Source organism: Falco naumanni, chromosome 15, assembly GCF_017639655.2.
Source record: "Falco naumanni isolate bFalNau1 chromosome 15, bFalNau1.pat, whole genome shotgun sequence".
In the NCBI taxonomy this organism is placed as follows: Eukaryota; Metazoa; Chordata; class Aves; order Falconiformes; family Falconidae; genus Falco; species Falco naumanni.
The window spans coordinates 16,399,309-16,421,908 of record NC_054068.1 but is presented as its reverse complement, the minus strand read 5'-3'; the positions used below and the strand labels follow the sequence as shown (position 1 = coordinate 16,421,908).

The window sequence follows — 22,600 nt, the reverse complement described above, 5'->3', positions numbered from 1 at the left end:
GTAGAGTCTCCTGAATGGAGGAGAGTCTGCCTGGAAAGCAGGTAAGCTTTAAAGACTCTGAGTCTGCTTTGAACTCCAGAAGTGACATGGGGTACTGTCAAAAAAAGAAGGAATGTCCAGATATTCTTTATTTTTTTGGATACATAGCCAACTCGATAACACCTTTACAGGCTGTTACACTTTAGCAGGTCAACATAAAAGACCTCTGGGGCTAGAACCTGGCTAAGTGAAGTTGTTAGGCATGAACTGCCTACAGAAACCCTGGGACTTGCACACGTGTGCCGAAGACAATGCACAGCTAACCCAGAAAAAACATCATTGCATTTCATCCAACACAATTAAGCAACACTGTATACAGCACTGTCTGTTGAAAACAAAGTTAACAGAGAACCTTGGGGTTTTTGTTACTGTAATAAATTCCATCTCTCATCAAGACAGTGGAGAAAACTACGCCAGTACTGCCACAGCCCTGCATTCTAATAGCTTTCTTACATACAAGATGACGTTCAACAATATTCATGCACATATACATGGTGAAGCAATTATATACTGATGAGAGATGGGCTCCACTGTCAAAGAGAACTTTCAATACTTCTGAGAACTGAAGCGTCTGGCATCCAGCCGCACCATTCTCTCCTGCATACACATGGGAAGACACAGGCATGTATCAGCCATGTATCAAGCACAGTGTGTAAAAACGTAGTACTGTTACTGGTTTTTGCTTTGCTTTGGTTTGGTTTTTATTAAAAAAAGGCATCTGCTTAAGTGTTTGTGGCGTGTATGAAAGCGCCTCTTAAAATTCCCACACTGGAGTGTCATGCTGATGGTAATAAGCACACAGCAGTGTAGTAGGTGAGGGGAACAGAGCAGTGACAGAGCACTGGGTAGAAAAAAGCAAGGACGCCTCCTGACAGCTACGCACACTGGTAACAGAGTTTAAGTCAGTCAGGGAGAAATCACTTAAGCAGAAAAAAAATATGAGAGTGAGAACGTATCTGTGCAGGTAAAAGGAAGATGTTTTAGAGGCCACTGTGCATCATATTTTCCCTGTTGCACTACACAAAATATAAACTAGAATGGCATGAAGATACCCAGTCCACAAGGCTGCCTGCCAGTGCTCTCCCACCATCCATTTCGTACCACATGTGCCAGACACGCTAGCTATGAATCTAGCTACTTGATCTTGATGCTTGCATTAGCCCTACAGGTGAAAGCTCCTGCCTGTAGCTTCCAGCAGATGAAAAATCTAACCCATCTATCTCCCGCCTTCAGGATAAAAACATTTTAATCCATTTTATCTTGAATATTAATCACATCTTGCCTAGAATTCCTAAGTGACTGAATTTGTGAAATCTGTGCACTTCTCACAAGTCCTCATTGCTGCTTTCAAAGGGGAAGCTTCTGCATTAATATCGTGAGATTCTGATATGAGCCTCAGGGAGCTTTCCTGAGGGTGGGCAATTCGGCTAGAGTGCACAAACATCCTTGCAACACACACAGTGTGAACAGGGCATTCTTTATCCTGTGCACATTTAATGAGATGCAAGAAAAAACTGTCAGATGCTGACAGTTGTCTGATGCGGACATGCTCTGCTCAAGATACAGATTTATACTGTCTAGGGGGTGAGAAGGACAAATGCAGCAGAGGCAAGATTCTACCCCAACATTTGATGCCTCTATGACTGTGGATTTAAGTGGAAATGGCTGCTGCTCATAAGACCACTACATTTGCAAAACCAAGAATTTAAGGTGGATGGGAGGGGAACTTCAAACAGAAAGGGGATTTTTGCTTTTGTTAGGTTAGTTTGATAGGTTATCAAACAAAAGTGGTCCATTCAATCCTCACAGGGCAAACCTTTGCTAATGGGCAGAGGGATCTGAACAACACATCTAGGCCAGCAAGCAAAGCCATGGAGCATTCTTTAGTTCACAGAGGATTTTGTACAGAGTTGCTAACAGAAGATTAGAAGTCATTTTAGTCTTCTTTTAATCTGAAATGTGATTGTACTGGGATTTACTCACTGGGATAACTCACTAGCGTTTTTATTCTTTCCAAAAAAGGGAGGCACTGTTTTGTTGTCATTTTTAATAAGACTGAATGCTCCTTCTCCTGATAAATGTATTATGTATTTGGACAAATATCCCTAAATCCAAGGAATGCCAAAAGTGGATTTTTTATTTTTTTTTTAATTTGCAGCTGAAGAAACAAACACAACTAATGATTCAATGTCATTACTGTAGCATTTCAGCAAACACTTCCCTCTGCCTCAGCATGAACCACAAAATCCTAAAACAAACCTATACATCAAGACAACCTGTTTGGATGAACTGATCTACATTAAAATGCACCAAAAATATCTGCTTTTGATTTGTTTTTCTATCTATTAAAATAGCAGATTCAGAAAAGGAATAGCACACCTACATGTGACTGAGAGATTAACATTTTCCTTAGCTGTTAAAAAGTTTTATTACTTGAAAAATACATTGCAAATTATTATCACGTACTCTGAAGTTCAGTGCAGGTAATATCAGGTAGGTAGAACTCATGATAACAGGATAGATACACAAGATTACACATTTTCAGAGGAGAAAGGCCTGTTCTGGACTAGCATCCAAAATAATATTGTACATTCAACAAAACATTTTTTTTACCTAACAGATGACTGCAAGTGTTCCTGCAGCCCTTCATAAAAGAAACCACTGTGCTTGTGCTTTATTGGAAATGGATGCATTCTGAGTCACACAGGCTGGATTCCATTGAAAGATAACAGACAGGTGTTTTTTCAAATGGTGAAATGAATTCTGAAACTTTTTTTTTTTTTTAAAAGAGAGAAATTAAATTAACCCAGTTGTCCCACAAGATTACATTAAATATACTGGTTCTAAGCAAAGCAGGCTAATTCCTACAGGGGTACTACCTACTGACTAACTCTGTGAGGGAGAAGTTGACCTAAAGCAGATGTGGCAGCGGGGAAGCACAGTTTCTGGCAGATGGGAGCCAGCAGAGATGACCGCTCTGCTAAGTCACTGTGAGACGGCAAGAAGGAGATGAATTTTCCTCTACTGAACGTGCAAACACACTTTGCAAGTGGAGCTGAGCAATCCCCCAGTTGCTCTAAACCAGAACCACCTCAGCAGAATGGAGCATGGAGCAGGCAGCCTGCTGGAAGCTTTTGCTTGTCACTTACTCTGTGGGACGCAGCCTACGTAGCCCACTTGCTGTAAAGCTGACTGCTGCTCTGCTGTGAGCTCCCTTCTTTCCTCCTTCTGCTAGGTACTGTACACCCAGTGCCAGCTCAAAGCTTCCTCCTTTAGATGGAAAGGTGGTAAGGAGAAGCAGGTCTGTTCTGACCTAATAAACAAGATTGACTTAATAAAGCTTGGAGCTAACTGAGCTGACCAGTGAAAAAGAAGGGCTGGAAGGAGGACAAGAGAAAGGCCCCTAGGAAGATGGAAAGGTTTTAGGAAACTTTTAGACAAAAGGCTGTGCTTATAAACACCACTAGTAGGTCCAATATTTGCAGATGGCATCTAAAAAGACACTGCATGTCCTCCAAAAAGCCAACAGAAGAAAATTTGAGTAATGGGTGCTACTGATTGCTTTTTTGTTTTAATATACAAACTATCCATCCATGGATTCTGCTGGCAGTTGCACAGTGAAAAATCCTTTAATTCCTCTATTTTTTAAAAAGCAAGCAAGCAAGCAGTGGTTGAGGTTTCCTCAGAGGTACCCAGTGCCTGTCAGGAGGCAGGGTTCTTTCCCCTTACCTGAGAGAAGCCCGCTGCTTCTTCTCAGAGCTTCTTACTTCTTCATTAGCTTTGCTTTCAGCTCTGTGTCTGGCATTCTGCAAATCTGCCAAGAGAAAGTACATTATTCTCACCTTACTGTCCCTGCTGATCAGCATAACCAACATGCTACGCTGCAAATACATTTTTTTTCCTGTCAGCAGATCAAGATGTAATGTATCATTTTGTGTAAACTTCTCAAAAGTAATTTTGTCCACATGATAGATTTTAGGCAGCCATAACCCTGACTGTAGGACACTACTCATGGTTAGGCTGCAAGCCACGTGGCAGGTTAAATGGAGCCACATTCACACGGATAGACTTGCCCCTCAGGAGGGCTCGTAGTCAGGAGCCTGACACTGTACTAGTGCATCACCTCGCTCCCCAGCAGTGTGAATTTGCTTATGTCTGCACTTGACTGAGTGGATGTATATATTAAAACTGAGGTAAAAAGGCTCTCCTTTTGGATAAGGTACCCACATTTTCTACTGAAGTATTACTTTTTAAAGTATTTCAGTTTCGTACTACTTTACTTACTGAGGTAATTATGCTGATAAAACTATTATTACAGTGCATATAAGGTGAATAAGCCATCAGAGTACAAGCCATTTTATAATGGCAGGCTCTGTCAGTATAGAAGAATGTGCAAATTTTATGCATGGATGCATAAAAGTTATTTATGCTGAATTGTTTATTCTTATCCAGCAGCAGTGATAACTATGCACTTGCAAAAAACGTTTTATATCACTACACTTGTTTCCACACAAACTGAGCACTGTAATATCAGCAGAATTCAAGTGGTACAAGTCAAAAAGGCCTTGCAGTACACAAAGACAATTAGACAACACTTGCTGATTCCAAAAAGAAACAATCAGTCAGAAGAGGTAACCCTAATCTCCTTAAGAGATACTGAAAGAAGGGTAGGCAACTTTGCACCCAAGGTCTTAAAACAGGTTAATGGGGTTTAAAATACATAATTATTTTCCTTTAAGTATATATTTATTTGTATTAACAACATACGAAGATGGATTTTTAAGGGAGTCTTGAAGTTTTTCCTGTTTTTTTTTCCAATGGTTGATTGCGCATCCTTACCAGTATGATTTAACAAGATACTCTTTTTCTTCTGGCTGCCATCTGGTGCCACAGTAAGTTTCACTCGCAGAGTTTTGCTGGAACTAGGAGAATGGTTTACTGATGCATCAACTACCTCATAGATGGTATGAAGCAAGCTGGTAATATCCTATAGTTGGATTGAAACACAAAAAGACAAACTATTGTGAAAATGGTGTGAAGCGTACTGCTTTGATACTTATAACTATTTTGGGCTTGGGGACTATTAAATGCTGAAACATCCTCAGAATTCACTGAATTTAAAAGAGCCGAACTTGCACAGAACCTTAAAACCTTCATCAAGTGGGATAAGATCTATGAAATGGGGCAAACCAGATCAAAACACTGAAAAGCAGCACAAGGTATGCAGGTTTCCCAAAACTGAATCAGCAAAATTGTGTTCTGCCCCGTCTTTTTGATTTCGATAGAACCCAGGAATTCATACTGCACTTTAAAATTGAGTTCACAGGACCAAAACAAATACAGCAATTGAAGAAAATCTTGGACATCACAGTCTTACTACTTTGTTGGATTTTTTTCTTGGGATAGTTAAATGATTGATTATATAGAGGAAAACCAGTAAGGGAAGTGGCAGAACTGTAACCCTTAGGCTTGGAAATAAATGATGTCTGAATGTCACCACTATATGTGTTTTGGGACCTAGTTTATTTTGCAAAATTCAAACCAGTTCTAAGCGTACATTGTTGAACAGCAAAGATTATCCAGTTAGGCCTATTACAGAACAGTCTTCACACTTCTCTTTGAAGGCAACGGGATGTGAACAAATGCTTTCATGTCTGGCTATATCAGAAAGAACACTAGCTAATTTTAATAAGCCAACTGTTTCAAAGCAGAGGAACACTGTTTGGTAGCTGGTGATGCTCAGAGGTCTCTCAGGTTGATCTAATCCAGCCAGTCTCAAATAAGGTACTGCCTTAAATTGCCAGGATGAAAAGCAGATCTCTTGGCTCACTGCTTTTCCTCAAAGGGATTTCACCTAAATCGATCTTGGGCACCAACCTAAGGCCAAAGCATACTACTGATCATTGTAGGCTGTAAAGGTCCCATTCAATGAATATCTGAGAATTTCTCCATGCTGCTCTTCCCTATTCCTTGATTTATCCTAGTACATAACCTCTTTCCAGGTGCCTGTGAGCATGACAGAAATATCTACATTATCATTTTGTAAGTATACGTGGTTCTGAGGATCAAGAGTCAGGTCTATAAAAATTCAAAACCTCCACTATATTTGCTTTTCCCAGGGGTCTTGCCCATAATAACAGCAGCTCGTAGTATGCCCTACTGGGTCCCAGCGCTTTAGTAGTCAATATAGCACACAGTCCTCATTAGCTAACCAGCTTTAAAGGTTACACAGAAATACTAATTTCTAGTCACACAGAATCTACGGAAATACTGACCTTATGGTCAGGACAAATGATTTTACAGTAGGTGATTTTTCAACTCAAAAGACAGAATGAATAACTAAATCCTAGAGGGTCCAGACTTTGCCTTAAAATGCACCCTAACTTTTCCGAACTTCGTGGAATTTCTCCAGACTTGTGAGTTTAAGACAATATATTCATAAAAAGAGAGTAGAATTTGCAGTGTCTCCTTTATTTCCCCACTGACATATTTTTTCTACCATTGCTGCAAGAGTCTCTACGTATGGGCTGTTACTACCATGTCAGTAGCTGCTTTCTATCCTCTTGACAAGAACTATTGTCTAAAGCTTGAATGAGGGAAAGACTGCTCAGTGACAATCTGGTGGACACCTCACAGCTCTTTAACACATCTCACTTCTCTCACTGCCACCCTAATTTGAAACCCAGCCAGCCTCTAAATAGACACAGTTGTATCTGACAGCCAGCTTGAAGGGCTGGATCTTTTTTATCTATGAGAAAAAACACCCAACTAAGCAAGGACAAACAAAACATATCTGTTGTTTTACATGCCCTCCATAAATTATGTTCTAGGAGCATTGTGCTATAATCCTGCACCTTGATAAGCCAGACCTTCCCCTTCAGCACAATACTTAAGCACCATATTTATTCTTAAGAGGGCTTCATATACTCAGCGCTTTGGTGAATGGAGCCTTTCCCATACATTCCTTCACAAGTGCTGGTTAGCCAACATGGCATTTTTCCACACAAAGCTCCTATCAGGAGGTTACTAGCCACATTTTCATTCACCATAATCTGTCCTCCTTCCTTTTTTCTGCTACACCAGACTTTTGACAAGCTGATCATCTAGTCTACTTTAAATCCAATAGGCAAGGACAAAAGAAGTCTTTACTCCCACTGTCCTTCCACATGATTTTTGTCCAGTGATGAAGTCTAACTTGCTAACCGGCATACAATCTGCCCCTTGTGTTCTGTGAGGGTCTTTCTCAAGAAGACGCTCGACTCGGCAATTTAACAAGTACTCCCAAACTCTGCCAAGGAAGCCCAGATGCAGCATTTGTGTGACACATACTTGGCAAGTCAGAAATATGTGCACGCATGTACCACATCAGGACAACTTACATCTCGTGGCCAAACAGGCCCAAATTAACCCAAACTGATGTCCAGGCTCCAAGCAGTTTAAGAGGCTGCACAGAGGTATCAGGACGCTCTGCTGCCTGTGCACTTTATTACACGTTTAACGACCAGTTTCCTCCACAATGATCTGAACTGATCTGCATTCTTAGCACTGAACAAACGTGGTCATCAGACTGGATATATACCAAGATCGAGGTCAGGGATGCTTATGCTGATCTTTTAAACACCAAAATTTTTATTATAGGATTCATTTACTTGTGGTCCTAATTTGAGGTTGGGAGTTCTAGCAAACCGACAGTTCTCATTTGGTCAAACAGCTCTGCTTGGGTCATTCGCTACTCTGGCATCTGCCAGGGTCTCGGCCAAGCAGGTACCAGCTACAAGGCAGCTTGAACCTCCTGTTGCTTTCCAATTATTGCTTCACAATCGTAACATATAAATTCCTGAGGCACTGATCTGTTAGGAATGGTCTTCGTCACCAAGTTTTGAACTGTGACTAAAACTACTGTCTCACAGCCCTTTTTTTGGCAGCTAAGATGGTAATGGCTTCTTGTCAAACTAGTAGCACTAGACTACTAAAATATATGGTACAAAATTTGTATTTTATAGTTATGTCTGTATTTACCCCCAAAAGAATTTTCATCTTCCAGTAGCCTGCCAGAAGACTGAGGCAATTTATGTTCCCCTTGAAAGCTGTCCCACTGAACATTATCTGTATTTAAATTCCTTAAAGAACTCCCTAAAACCATTGAGACAGCTTTACCTTCTACACACCAGCTTGCACATTTCACTGTCCTCAAGAAATTCAGCATCAAAGATTAAGAATAAAAGGTAGTTAAATTCTCCTCTTCTCTGGTTCACCAGCTAGTATGTCTCAGAGAACTGCTACCAAAGAATCTAACTTTTCTGCATAATGGTTAAGATTTTTAGTAGTCACATAATTTTGCAACTGCTTTGCTTTGCTTAAGACTGCTTGGCACTTCCCACGCAAGAAGTTTCATCCCACATTTCTCAAACTTTCTCCCTTTTTACATGAAAAATAAACAAGAACAGATTTTTCAGTGTTTCCCATTTTTCCAAAAATATCATTTGCTTGTTTTTGTAACTGAAATGTACTTTTAAACCATTTCTAATTACAAATCACTGTGGATTTTTAAACTAATATATTAAATGGGTAAGAGAAATAATTTTTTTTTTAAATTATTTTCTCTCCTTTACAGAAAACAGACTATATTTAGCTGGGAAATAGGTTGCATGAATCTAACGTAACTTCTGAAGGGCTGATAGCGTGTGGAATTTCTGCTGGGATAGCCAGTTTAATCAATTAAGAAAACTGAAACTATGATATTTTTCCTCAAAGAGCAAAACACAGGTTTGCTGGGTAGTATCCAAACAGCCACCATGTGTCATACCCAGATTTATTTGTGTCTTGCTTATTGAACACTACAGTTGGTTTTTCCAGGGCTGAAGGATTTAACAGTGTTAATCTGTGTGTTCTTCACATGCTATTTTATCAAGCAGCTAATTCAACAAAGTATATTAAAAAGAGCAACCTTAATAGATTGCCAGAAATCCTTTCATTTGAAATATTTAAGAGTGAACAGTTAAGGCCACACATGTATGCTGAACTGACATGTTTATCCACAGAATACCTTACAGATCTCCAGTAGGAGATTACCAGGAATTTAGAATACTCAGAGAAACTAATGGGTCTGTAAAAAAGAACAAGAGTAAATTACATGGAAATATTATTCATTCCTCACAGAAATCATGTGACTGAGAAAGTCCCTATGCCAGGTATTCATTTTTTACTTCTCAGGAACATTAGTGGCACAGGGACAACCCTGTTTTTCCAGTATTAGCATAGCTTCTCATTTGAGGACTAATTAGCAAACTAGAGATTCTGTAAAGGAAACTACGAGGCTTTTCCAGCAGAATTAATTTAACAGAATGAGATATTGGCACAAGCCCCACCCCTCTCCAAAAACGAAAACAAAACCCCACCAAAACAAAACAAACAAACAAACAAAAAATAATAACACTGAAAGAAAACCTTCAATTTGATTCTTTGTAACTTGGCTGGCAGAGATGTCTTTGGCTCCCCTCAAAACCAAAAGGAAAAGCGGTATTTTCTCTTAATATCTCTCTCTGGTGCAAATCCACCAAATCTAATGGTTGAAATGATAGCCCCTGTGACACAGGCAGTACTCCTCTACCCGTTGGTTCCATGGCTCTTTCTAAATCATGACTTAATACGGTGCTGACAAACTGAAAACTAGCAAATTTCATGTAAGGGTCAGACTGCTAAACAGTAGCCCCCAAAAAGCCAGTATTCTTCCCAAAGTCAGAGATTCAGTGCTGAGTTCTGAATGCAGAAATAACCTCAAGCCCTTTCACTCATTACAGAGGATATGAACAAAAATAACTAAAAAGGGAAAGAAAAAAGAAGAAAGGAAACATAAGAGGAAAAATTGGGTATTTAATGTAAGACACAAAGAACATTTTTACCATTAAAAATGCATGAAGAGAAACATCAATATCAGTTCATTACCTTTCCCGCAGAAAAAGAAAAGTACAAATGTCTTATTTGTACTTTGTTTGTAGTTTGATTTTTACATACAGCAGGGTGGTTTTATTGCAACATCAGCTTTGTTTGATCACATACGTTGTTGAGTAATTCTTATTTGGAACCTGAAAGGAGCCTCACTTGCTATCTACTCAACAACTACACTAGAAGAAATTCCCTCTTTTTAACTCCTGACAAGCAACTTTCTTGTGTGCTTATTCCTGTGCAGCCGCTCACCAAAGAAACTCAATTTCCTAAGAAAGACCTGATTGCAAAAAAAAAGAAAAAAGGCTAGTGTTTATGAAGTATAATTACATTCAGAGAGCTCAATATAAAACCTCACGGATCAAAACACATTAGTTCAATTATCCAAGTTTCAAGTCCGATTACAAATATCCATGTGAAGATAATTACAGTGCAGCTGTCAGTTCTGAAAAGGCCTGCAGTACATAATGAATTGTCCTCTTCTGGCTTATGGAATGAAGGGGAACACTAATAGCCAAATTTTCTAATATACATATCAGAGCACGAAAAGTTATCACCCACTACACCAAAAGGACTGAAAAATAACGGTCGTCTATGACAGAAAAAGCAGTAGTTTAATAACATACAGTAATGCTAATTTTATAATTTGCAATCCCAATATTATGCTTTCATAACGGGTGTCTCTCTTCAAGAAGCATGACTAGATCTGAATTTCTAATTATAAGGACTACGGAATAAGTCATACAGACTCTAGGAGGAAATCAAAGCAGTATTAAGTTCTGAAGATGTTGTTAAGGTCCAGAAGAAATTTCACTATGATGGAATTTGAATGCTCTTGTGGTGATCTGTCATTATGTAAAACCCAAGGGAAATTTTATCCAGTAACTAAACCCATCTCTTATTTACAATTTTCAAACATTTTAATGAAAAAAACATTTAGACCGCTTGTAAAATTGCACCCCACCTACACATCTCTTACAAACTTAACACTCTGTATTACTTTGGAAAGTCTCTGGACATGAAGTCCAATGTTTTAAACACAATGACTTTGAATCAAATTAAATGAATGTGGGTGGGCAAGTCACATCCTTTTCCAGCGTCTCAGTTTTCCAACATGAAAAATAAGAATGACAAGGCTGGCTTCTTTTTGTAAAGAAGCTTAAGGTCTACAGATAGAAATATGACTTAGGAAATTTCATCTCTCTGTTAGATCCAGCTATAAATCCAGGAGACATTACAGTGAAATTTTCAAAGAAGGAGAAAAGGTCCACACTAGCTTTTCTCACCAGAACACTGGACCTTCATTTAGAAAAGCTGACCAGTTCTGAAAGCATTTTCATCAGCTCACTAAATGGCACTAGTACAGATCAGTCCTCTTCCTCAGACTGGCTGTTCCAACCGTGATCCAGCAATGTGCTTCCGATACTTTTAATTCAAAGCATGTGTCCCATTCATTTTATTTGAAACTATTCACATGTTTAATGTTCGCCATCATTAAGTCCTTTGGTAGATCAGGAACAGAGCTGCTTAACAAACAACAGTATCAGGCCCACGATGCTGACTGCCAGTCTCTCAGGGACTAATAGAACGAGAAAGTCTATGTCATATGAAGAGACTGAAATTCTTCTTTTGTGGCCAAGATTATCTATAAGCTGCTATCATTAGTCATTCTTGCACAAACAACTCTTAAATAGCATCTGGATTCAACAGAAGACAACCATCAAGATGGATTATACAAATGGCACTGGAACAGCTTGAAAAAGAAGTGTGAAACTTAACTGGGTAAGTGCAATGGTGCATACTAATTGTTTCTATCTTTGGTCACATGTAAAGAGCTGAAAATTATCAACCTATTTGGTCCCTTGGTTAAAAGAATTTTTTTTGGCACAGGTTCAAGCCTGAACATAGCAACCTCTAGACCTCAGAGTAGTATAATTTCCAATCCCTGCACAGATTTGGTTTCAGTTAAGCTGCAGTCTGCTCTTGTAGCAGGGAGAGGTAGAATTTGGCTGTAACATATTCTCTAAGTACAGTCAAATTAAGCTCTTTGGTGTACCACATAATCACAAATAATTATTGTATACATACTTAAAAGCATATTCTTGTTATGTTCAGCACATGGAACTCCCACTGACATTAATGGGAATTCCATGCCTGAATGTAAAGGACACCCATGTGTGTGGGTTTGGGTTTTGTGTGTTTTTCCCCTATTCTTTGAGAGTCACGATAATCTTGTAACGAAGACTTAGCCTTGGGTCTTGAAAGATCTGGGTTCAATCTGCCACTACGTTCTTGTGAGACTTCAGGCAAGTTATTTACATTTTTCTGGTCTCTGTTCCCCATACATTAACAAATACAATACTACTTCCTCACCCCATCCCACCCTTCTCCTTGCCCCCCTCTCTCTGTCTCATCTTCCCATTTGAACTCCGGACTTCGCCTGTAACTTTTCATCTGCTTATTCTCTTGCATGAGGGGCACAGATTTCATTTGGATATTCAAAGAACTGTCGGAGTAGAGACATTAAAAAAAGCCTAGTAATGATATTCATATATATATTAAAACCCCTGAACAACTACCACATTTGGCAATTTGTTCATAAATGCCAAAAGAGATTTGCTTCAGTCTTCTAGGAAAAAATTCTGCCCTCATTTGGTGCCTAAGGCCACTACACTCTCAGTATTTACCCTATTCCTTTCAACCAGTTCTTAGTAATTTTCACAGTAACCAGCATAAGAGCCAAGAGAGACAAAATCTGTCAATTTTCGGCTAATTATCTGAAAGCATGGGAGCCTATAAACACACCTCACAAAAAAAAAAAAATATCAATGACAGCACATTGCAGTAAACGTCAGTAAAAGACGTTATTCTAGAAGAAGTATCATTCAATAGAGATAGAAAAAGTTATGAAAATGTAATCTATACATCCTCTTATTTGGCTTCTTATTTGCACAGGAAATGCATCTTGAAGACATCCTGATAATAAAAAATACACATGGGTATGCTTTGACAGCCATTCACTATGGTCCTCCAGCAAATATCATCAATGCTGTTTATACTTGGAGGGAGAAGGCAGAGATCAGACTAATATTCATGAAAACAACAGAACAGTATAGTTAGTCCTACTGGAAAGAATGTCAGAAAGCAACCTTGATATTTGGTTAGCTTAACTCTGAAAAGCAGGATAGAAGCCAGAACAATATACATTTGCAGGGGTTTATTTTGACAGTGTCTTTAGTTGTTCAGTTGTTTCAGATACTTTTTGTCCTCAAATGCCAGTACTATTTTTTAAAGGCTAATCCCAGATATTAAACAACGACCAGCTTAAAAAGTGGTACAGTACATTTGAAAACAGTAAACTACTGGTGGGATTGTTTCTAGGAGTGAAGGGTCCATGGAAACTGCTGTTTAAGTTGGCAGGACACCTCTATTTCATATAAAAAAAAATGTTCCTGTTATAAAACACTTCTCTTGTTAGCAAACGCTGCACACAAAGGGGCAGCTGTACTTTGCTTACCTCGCGTGTGACTCTTCCGTTGTTATCAAAGTCATACAGTGTGAAGGTCCATTCTTGCCTGTTATCTTCCTCTACAGACACATCACATTGCAATTCCTAAGAAACATGCAAAGAGCAGCTGATTACCTAAAGCGAACGGCCTGTTTGCAGAGGAGAGCCTGTGGAAGGAGGCTGCTTGCTCGCTTGCTTCCTTCCTTCCTCCCTCTCTCGTGGGAGGAAGCTTTCAGGATATGTCCCGGGGAGGCCTCTGTCCACCACAAGGAAGGAGTCTCATCACAGTCACACGATAATCCTAACTCCCTTGGGCTAGACTTCAGGGAATCTGCAAGATGCTTTCCACCTCATTGCAGAAAGCACAAAAAGGTACAAGAAAACGACTCCCTGAAGCTCTGGAAATATAATAAGGTTTCCCACTAAAGAGTGAGAAGGAAAACTCTGCTTAACTCAGAAAGAGAAAGGTAAGAGAAAGAGACTCACAGAATGAGGCGGTACACCACAGTGCCCGCAGTCATCAACACAAAGTGGACACGCAGCACAAATCCCCACCAGTGGCACCTGTCCTTGACACAGATAGTTGATACCCAAAGATACCCAAAGAGTTCGTGCAGTACAGCATCACACCGCTGAGGCTCCCAAAATGGAGCCTGCCTAGGAACTGGCAGGTAAGAACAACCTGGGAGCAATGCCTAGTCCTTATTTTAACTGTGCTCCTGTCAGTGAAAGCGTGATCTGTGGAAAGCCTGAAAGAATCAATTTGTTACAGGGAAAAAAAAATCCCCAAACCAAAACCAAGACTTCAGTCAAGAACAAAGGATGCACTTTGACTGACTCCAGTCACCTGGGTGCAAATCGTTTGCTTTCTCTCAAAACCTGTGCAATCAGAATTATCCAGAGCCACAACAAGGCAAAACAGAAAAGTTACAGTGCTATTAAAATGAAAGCCACTGTATGCAAGTAAAATAAACAGCTCCAAATAGCTTCAGCATGATAGAGCTCAAAATACCTGGTTGATCTTCTGACTTGAAACCAATTCCCTACAGCAGTTACGGGTACCCCCTGTCCCCTGCTGAGTTCAAAGGCAGTCTGCTCTCAGTTATAACAAGCCTGGCTGAAAGCTGCCAAGTGCCCCACACTCTACTGTGGAAACACAGTTTCGTATTACATAAACATTCCCAGCACCTTTAAAAGCCAAATCACATCCACCTCGGATTTAGACCTCTTGTCTCAACACTTGTGTTTCGGATTCTTTTATACTTTTGAAACATTCACCGATCTCTTAGCTCCTAGCTTATATAGCTGGAAAACTTTCATTTGTAGAACAAGGGAAAAAATATCAATACTTGGTTTCTTGCCACATATTAATACTTCCCTGTCCCACATTGCCTAACATAACATCTTTATGTGAGGATGTGCCCTGCTTAGTTAAGAGCCATGGCAACCTTCCCTGCATTAGTCATGGTGCCTAGCACCAAGTGCTAACCTTTATGGCATGCCAAGAACTACTTGGGAACAAACACCGACTCTGCCGGTATGGTGGAGTTCCAGCTACTCTGGCACCAGCCATGTTGACAGGTGTCCTCCAACGTTCAAATATCAAGGCACTGTTAATTGCAATTTATCATGCCTTCCCTGTCTGCAAATGTCTGCTGCTTAAGGTAGGCTGTAACATGTGCCTAGAAAAAGTTATTGCTGTGGAGGGGAAAAAAAAAAAAAAAGAAAGAAAGAAAGGAGGGTTGAAAAAAAAAGGCAGGAAAAGTCTCCTCCCCCCAGAAGGCACACAAGCACCTAGCAACACCTGAACTGCCTATGGGAAAGCTATGTCCTTTTAATCAGCCTTAAAACAGTAAAAAATAAATCATACCAGACGACTGAATCTGCTCTAGAGAAGGAAATGAACACTCAAGCCATGCTGCAAGGTGGCTGCATGGTCTTTTAAATAACAATTGAGGAACGCAAAGCTCATTACTGTGACAGGCTGACAGCACTGAAAGGTAGAAGTTTGCCACGTCTGCTGGAGTGCAGAGAGATGAAAAATCATGCTGTTTCTTGCTGGTACCACAGTATCTTCCTCCTCACCAAGACAGACAACCCTCTAGCTGGATGACAGCATGTTTCAATACTTATATTTATTAAATCACTCCCTTTATAAACAGAACCTGCCAACTGCACACACTGTTTGGCAGTTTTATGATTTTTGTAAGTCTTAAATGAAACAGACCATCAGACTCATTGCCCTGCAGGATCCTTTTCCTTCTGCCATGTGATCAGATGGATTTCCTGTGAAGCATGCCAGAGTTATTTCGCTTTGAAGGCCCAGGCGCAGAAGACCGATGGTTAAAGAAGCTTACATCTCTTACACCAGGCAGATTTAATCAAGTGCAACAGTCCATGGAAGTCAATCTAAAGATCTGATAACATGGTAGCTGGCATAATAAATTACTAATGGAAGGATCATCGATAAAGGGTTAAACTGAATGCTGCCTCTTACTAAACATTTCAGATCCTACAGATCTTATGATCATCATTTGACTCTCTCCGTACCTGGAAATAAATGTCACTAATCACTCTCTAAGAAGCACCAATAGTAAGACACTGATTTGTGCCAATTCTACTTCCTCTTGTACCCATTACAACTGTTGGGAGCTATATATATGCATCAGAGGACACTATTTGGTCCACAGGTTATTTTTCTACCATAATTATGTCAGTACAGCGAAACTTTAAAATATAGAGGACTTACTTCGAATTTCAGTTGCTTCTTGGAACCTGTGCGTGTGTCACTTTCTTTTTCTGCTTTCTTTTCATCTCCACTGCAAACTCCATCTGTCTTCTCTGGAGGCAAAGCCACTGCAAAAAATATATTTAAGAAAAAACACTTACAAGGAAATGTCAAAGCAGCCTTATATTTGCAAATCTGTCTTTATATTTAGGGTGAAATTGATTTCAGCAAACTTGTATGAGAGGATCATTATACTTGATTTGCTTTTGTGTTCACTATACATCTGGGATAATTTCAGCAGACAATCTATCAACAGTTTTTGGTACACAGCCTCTTCTACAAACATCACTAGAGTCACAGGAAGTTCACACACAGTATTATGAGAATATAAATCAGCAGAACTGTTACTGTAAATAAGTTTAATAACTTGCAAAATATTGAAAGTTTGTGACATACTGCAAAAACACATTGCATTCACCAGCAGTGAATGAAGTACTGAAGCTGAAATGAAGTCTTCACCCTGTTCCAATTCCCTTCCTCAAATACACAAAACATTACTACCTTCCAAGAAGGTAACACTACCTGCCAAAAAGGCTAAGCTGCATTTTTTTCATGTACGTATGAAAAAGTATATTTCACCTAAGTTTCAAGTTAAAACATTATGTACTTGCACAATTCAATAGCACTCATAAAAAGCATCAATATTAACATCTTTTAGACATATATCACAACATATCATATCAGATATAATACAGAAAGATATACATATACTTCTCACGTGGATTAAAAGACAAATACCCAGGAACTTAATAGCTGTGCCTTTGGCTCCTGCAGAGGCACTCAGCCTTGCACATGATGAAACCCTGTATCTGAAGAAAATTAATTCTGTATTCATTAGCGTTATGAAAATATACACAGATTTTTTTAACCCTAACCTTGAACTTTTTAGATGATTTTTTTATACATCCATACCTGTGCCAACAATGTTATGCCCATATTTCATTAGGCACAGCAGCAATCCTGCCTGCTCCCCAAAACATAGAACATACTGTGAAAATGCCGGTCTTAAAAGTGTTTTTTCTCTTGCACTGCCACGTTTGCATTTACCCAAATCCTTTATCCTAATGCTAAGCAGGAACTGTTTCTTGGGGATGCCTTTGTAAGTAAGATCTTATATAAGCGTCAGTTCAGTAAAGTCAGACTCCTGAAAAATCGGAGACATAATGCCCTCCAGTTCAGGATGACCCATTTCAAACTGGGTTTACTCTGTGGCCTTCCTGGTGTTCAGCACTACTGAGGTGCCTCCCAATCATTCTCCCAGGAAAACAAGTCACTAACACACTAGAAATTAAGATATTATATTAGCCACTTTCCAGCATTTTCTTTCAAATTTGAAACAGAGCCATTATCTTAGGAAAACAAACCAAACCAACTAACCAACCAACCAAATGAACAAACAAAAAACCACAACAAAAAACTACCCCTACCATAGCTTTGTACTCAGAAATTCCAAAAGCTAAGATTTCTGCCACAACATTCTCATTGCCACCCTGCGATATATATCACGCCATCTAGTCTTATTTCTTTGTTTAAATTTAACATTATTGTATTACTTTTGTTTTTGTTTTGTTTTCAAAACAGTGGTCTATAAAAGATTCTGCATGTGCAGTAAAGAAAGGGGGAATGAGATAGAAACCCTAACCTTTGGAATTTCCTGTCTTTGATATTTATTTGCAGTTTTGATATTATACTGATGCAAGCTTCCCAACACACACCTGTAATTTGCACTGTGCAAATGCAAGCAGACATGGCATTTACTATACACATACTGACACACTGATACACTTTGATTTCTACTCCAAGCCACGCCAGGATTCCCTAACACCAAACATAAGCTAAGCAGGAAGGTCAGCTGAAGGAAGAAAAAGTTTGCTTCCAGCAGTTTCTTCCCTTGTGCTTTTAACCTGATGTTATCGGATGAGGAGGGACTGTTCCTCAGGAGGTTTTTGTAAATTGTTTATCATAATGAAGGCACATACTAAAATAAATATTACTTACAATGCAGAACTTTGAAGTATATCTGAAGAAGGGCCATTTGCTTTGTACTCACCCAGTCCATAAATACTACTCCATATTCTTGGGAGTTCAAACTAAGGCCACAGAAAGACCCCCGTAAAACAAAAGACAACATTTGTTTGTCTACCTTAGCCCAGCCCTGTTGTCTCCTTCTAAAATCAACAAGAAATGAAAAGGTAGCACGGACCTTCACAACAAGGACAGTTACACTGACGGTGGTTCTTCATAACTATTATACATGCCCCTAGATTTTCAGTGGCTCATTGGTACCAGCAATGAGCTTCTCACATGAACATTTCTAACTAAGCTGGTAGACTTGTATGAGGGGCTCTTGCAATCCTTCACCAACTTGTTCTAGAGAATGTGAAATAAATGAAAGCTGGGCAGGTATGACCCCTAGCTTTGTTGAAACAGTGGACAACCAATTGAAAAGAAAAAAAAAATCCACTCCTGTTATCACACAGTTTTAAATGTATATAATGGCCAAAAGACTTCTACAGTGGTCTTGTATATGTTAAGGAACAGCATCCCAAATGGCACTGGCATGGCAAACCACATTAGGCTGAGAGAACTGATCCTGCACAAGGTGACTGTTCCTTGCCCCAGTGCTCTTTGTGGGTTTTTTCTGTCAAAATGAAACGTCTTACAGACCATTCTCTCTTGCACTGTGCTGAAAGCTGTTGGTGTGTGCAAAGTGCACAAGAGTTCCCCAGCCCACAGGGTACTTCAGAGAGGAACGGCGCAGTTACCTTCTGGGTTCAGGAACAGCCCTCCCACTGGCACATTTCATAACCTTTCTGGATATACAGTTTGTGTGTTCCGATCGGAAGCTTTCACTTTAATGTATAATGCATATACCAGAGGAAAAATGTGCTCTGACAAATTAGTCTTCTCAAAAAACAAGAGTTCAACTGTTGGGGAAGGAGGGGATACATCTTGCAGTACACTCCTTGAGAGAGTTTAAATACTGTATGCCAGAAATTATCCTCTTTGAGCTTCGCTGACCTTTGATCTGAAGAACTCATTGGCCTTGCTGCTCTGGGGAATTATCCTTTGAAATCAGTTACTCATTCTGGAGCTCAGATGAAATGGGGAAATCTGGTGATCTCATCCTGATGTCAAGTTTCATTCAGCAAAGAAAAATGAAATCTAAATGAGGAAACTTTAAAGGGGAATATGGAGGTATTAAACTAATATTTACGAGTGATCAAATAATGTGTCTGTGCATATATCCTTGTGTGCCTTATCCAAACCCAATGAACATTTAAAAATACATACTGGAGTACGAGTGTTTTGTCTGAGAAAAGAAGGGTAAGTGTTTGGTATCTTGTTTCTATACTTAGTTTTGACTATTGACATGCGCTCGCTCAGCTTCATGAAGGATACAAACACATGCTGAACCTACTTATAAATAAAATGAGAATGTCTGCTTGGGACAGTTAAAACTGGCAGCCTGTAAACAGAGATCCACCAGTGAGCCGCATGCCAAGGTTCAGATATATTCACAATGTGAACTTCCTTTCAGCTCTGCCAATGATATTAAACTAGACCAGACAAGATAGCTATCTCAAAGGAGTGTGGAGAATTTATAAACTTGTGTTCCCAAAGTCTAGCCCATCAGAAATAGGTCCACGTACAATATATCATCTGTGCAAAAATACTTGCTTACCTCCCCGCTCAGATAACAAGTCCTGACAAAGAGAACACGCTATATAGATGAATACACAGAGAAACGTAGCCTTGTTGTGGGAATCCACAATCGGAGGAAAAAAAAAAAAAAGTATATATATGTTGCTTCGCATGGGAATAACCATATGTTCTCAAAAACAATGCTCCCTAACAGAATGTTTCATGAGTTGAAATACCGCATATGTTTTCTTTACGACGTTCTCTTTTCTTGTTCTTGTTCATTATTAATGGTCTTGTATTCACTTCTATAACCTTAAGAAACTATAAAAATGTGTCTGGACAATATTTGAAATTGGAAAGACAATAAAGAAAAAATATTAACTTGGAAAAATTGTGAAATACCATTCTTTCATGAAAAACAAACTGACTGGCTTAAGTGTACTAGCAGATGTTTGTCTCTAAGATTGTTAATTACTACCACCCAATTGCTTGTAATTGAGGTGGGGGAGGAAGAGAGAGGGAGAATGAACACCACTTTAAAGGTATTAAGACTCAAATTAAGTCTTTTTTGCAGGGGTTTATTCATTCCTAAGAAAAGATGGGGGTTATATTTCCAACTGCTTCTTAGGAATCACCAAAAAAATCCCAGAAACAAGGTAAAACTGATTGCTGTGCTGCAAGTATTGAATGAGCACGGAGTACTAGGCTTCAGACAGCCAAGCCGTCCTGCACTCACCTCCACCCTGCTCTGAGAGGGGCTGGGGGGGAGAGCCGGACTAGAGCTGCAGTCAGGTGGAAAAGTGACTGCTTAAACTTTCACCCTCGCTCAGGTGGCTTGTCATTTTGGATTTCTCAAAGCCTCATCTCAAGCAAAGCACCGTGGCACCTTGCTCTTTAGCAAATAATCTTCCTTCTCGAAGCAAGGACAGTTTCACTCTGTTGTTCAACTGTGTTTAGCGTTTCAGTCAGATGGATTAAGAGGATCTTGTGGCCAGAAACAAAAAAAGGATGCAACTCTGATGAATGTTCAGGTCTCAGTTACAGCTACCATGTCCCAAATTTGCACAGTAGTTAGGAGAACTCGGGCTAAAGATGAACTGCTTCGGAGCCTCTTTGGGATGACAGCCATTCCAAAAGGTATGTGATGGATCACAGGGCCTTAACTCAGAAAGCAGAACTATGGGAGAAGCTATGCAATTCCACACTGATAAATTACGACTGGACATTACCAGTGACTATTATCTTAACTTCAGGGTCATTACTGAATAATTTTTGAGAGAAAGCAGAGTAAAGGTAAAATTGGAGAACTGACAAAAATGCCACCTATGCAAGTCAGCATCTGGCATACATGAAACCAAACCCTTTGAAATGAAATATTAGCCTTCACCTCAAGTCGGGTAGACTGGATTGCATGGCAATTCTTTAAAACGACTACCAGAAACAAAGGGACTGAATTATCTCTATGTGGGGAAAACCAAACCACACACTAGAACCTGAGACTTGTGGGGGAGTAGGATAAAAGGAAAACTGAAAAACAGACATATCAAGCAAGAAGATGAAGTCAGAAGTACTTCTGTAACAGCTCAAATTTAACTCATAGCAATACTTGACTGATGGGATTGAGCGTCAAAGAGCTGGTCCAACCAAGCTCAGTAGTAAAATTCCTATTGACGTCAACAGGGTAAGGGCTTCACTTCCAATTTACAGATCCAGCAGATGCAGCAGAACTTAAAGTCAGAGACTTTGAGGACCAAAGGGGTAGAAAAAGAATTAATTGTGTTGTTTTTCCTGAAGTCTCTGATGTCTAAATTATCTGGTTCTGTCAACGTTTTTTTCATTGCAAATCAGGTTTGACAAACATAACTGACATTCTTCGCTGACTGCACGACAACAACCAGAGCAGTAACAACTATGTTTGAAAGCCTAAATTGAGAAGTCATCCTTTAATTAACAATTACATTCACATTCAGATTTCACTTTTAAGTTCTCCTGGAGGCCATGGATTAAGAAATACCACCCCCATTAAGCACACGCTTTGGTTTTATTCCACAGAGTTGACTGAAATACATCCCCGATGGAGATAGCTTTGCTTGAGCAAAGGTCGTCTTCTCCAGTGGCAAATGAATGTAGGCAGAACAGGACCAGGAAGGGAGTAACATTCCTGTTCCACAGCCACCAGAACAAGCGCATAGGAAAACAGGCTCACCCTGGGTCAGTGCCAAAAGCATGTATTCAGCTTTCTCTGGCTGAAAGCTGAAGCTGATGAATTAGACACACCCTTCAAAACAACAAAGATCAAGCTGCCTTCTCTGAAACTTACTGTAGGGAAATTAATTGTCCATTTTAAGTCCAGTGGGACAAGTCAAAACCAATTTAGCAAGTGCTGTACTAGTCTGGGATGGGTATTTCAACCTGAAAATACAGACAGAAGTCATGTTCTTCTATTTCACTGTTTCCTGTTGCTGGTCACAACACAAATGAAAGGTTCAATTGCCCACCACAGAGTAAAAAAAATAAAATAAAATTCGTGATGTCACAAGACCTAATGCCAGCACCCGACCAGGGGGAGACAGTTAAGCACAAAACAGACGGATAGTGACTCAGACCATGTGATAGCTTGCAAAAAACCCCAACAAAAATAAACAACCAAAATATGTTTTAATCATTCAGGCATC

General features: G+C 39.6%; 1 protein-coding gene across 2 annotated transcripts in view; it reads right to left on the bottom strand.

Annotated features, from left to right (window-relative positions):
* Positions 1–22,600, bottom strand: part of NKD1 (NKD inhibitor of WNT signaling pathway 1) — a 110,552-nt gene that overhangs the window by 5,619 nt on the left and 82,333 nt on the right. Inside the window, exons 5-8 of one of the 2 annotated variants that reach the window (XM_040615523.1) lie at positions 16,242–16,348; positions 13,502–13,597; positions 4,879–5,026; positions 3,769–3,853 (exon numbers count right to left, since the gene is read on the bottom strand). In XM_040615523.1, the coding sequence (XP_040471457.1) occupies positions 3,769–3,853; positions 4,879–5,026; positions 13,502–13,597; positions 16,242–16,348 (436 nt within the window). The remainder of the gene's footprint in view (positions 1–3,768; positions 3,854–4,878; positions 5,027–13,501; positions 13,598–16,241; positions 16,349–22,600) is intronic. The other variant, XM_040615524.1, reaches the window with a different exon arrangement.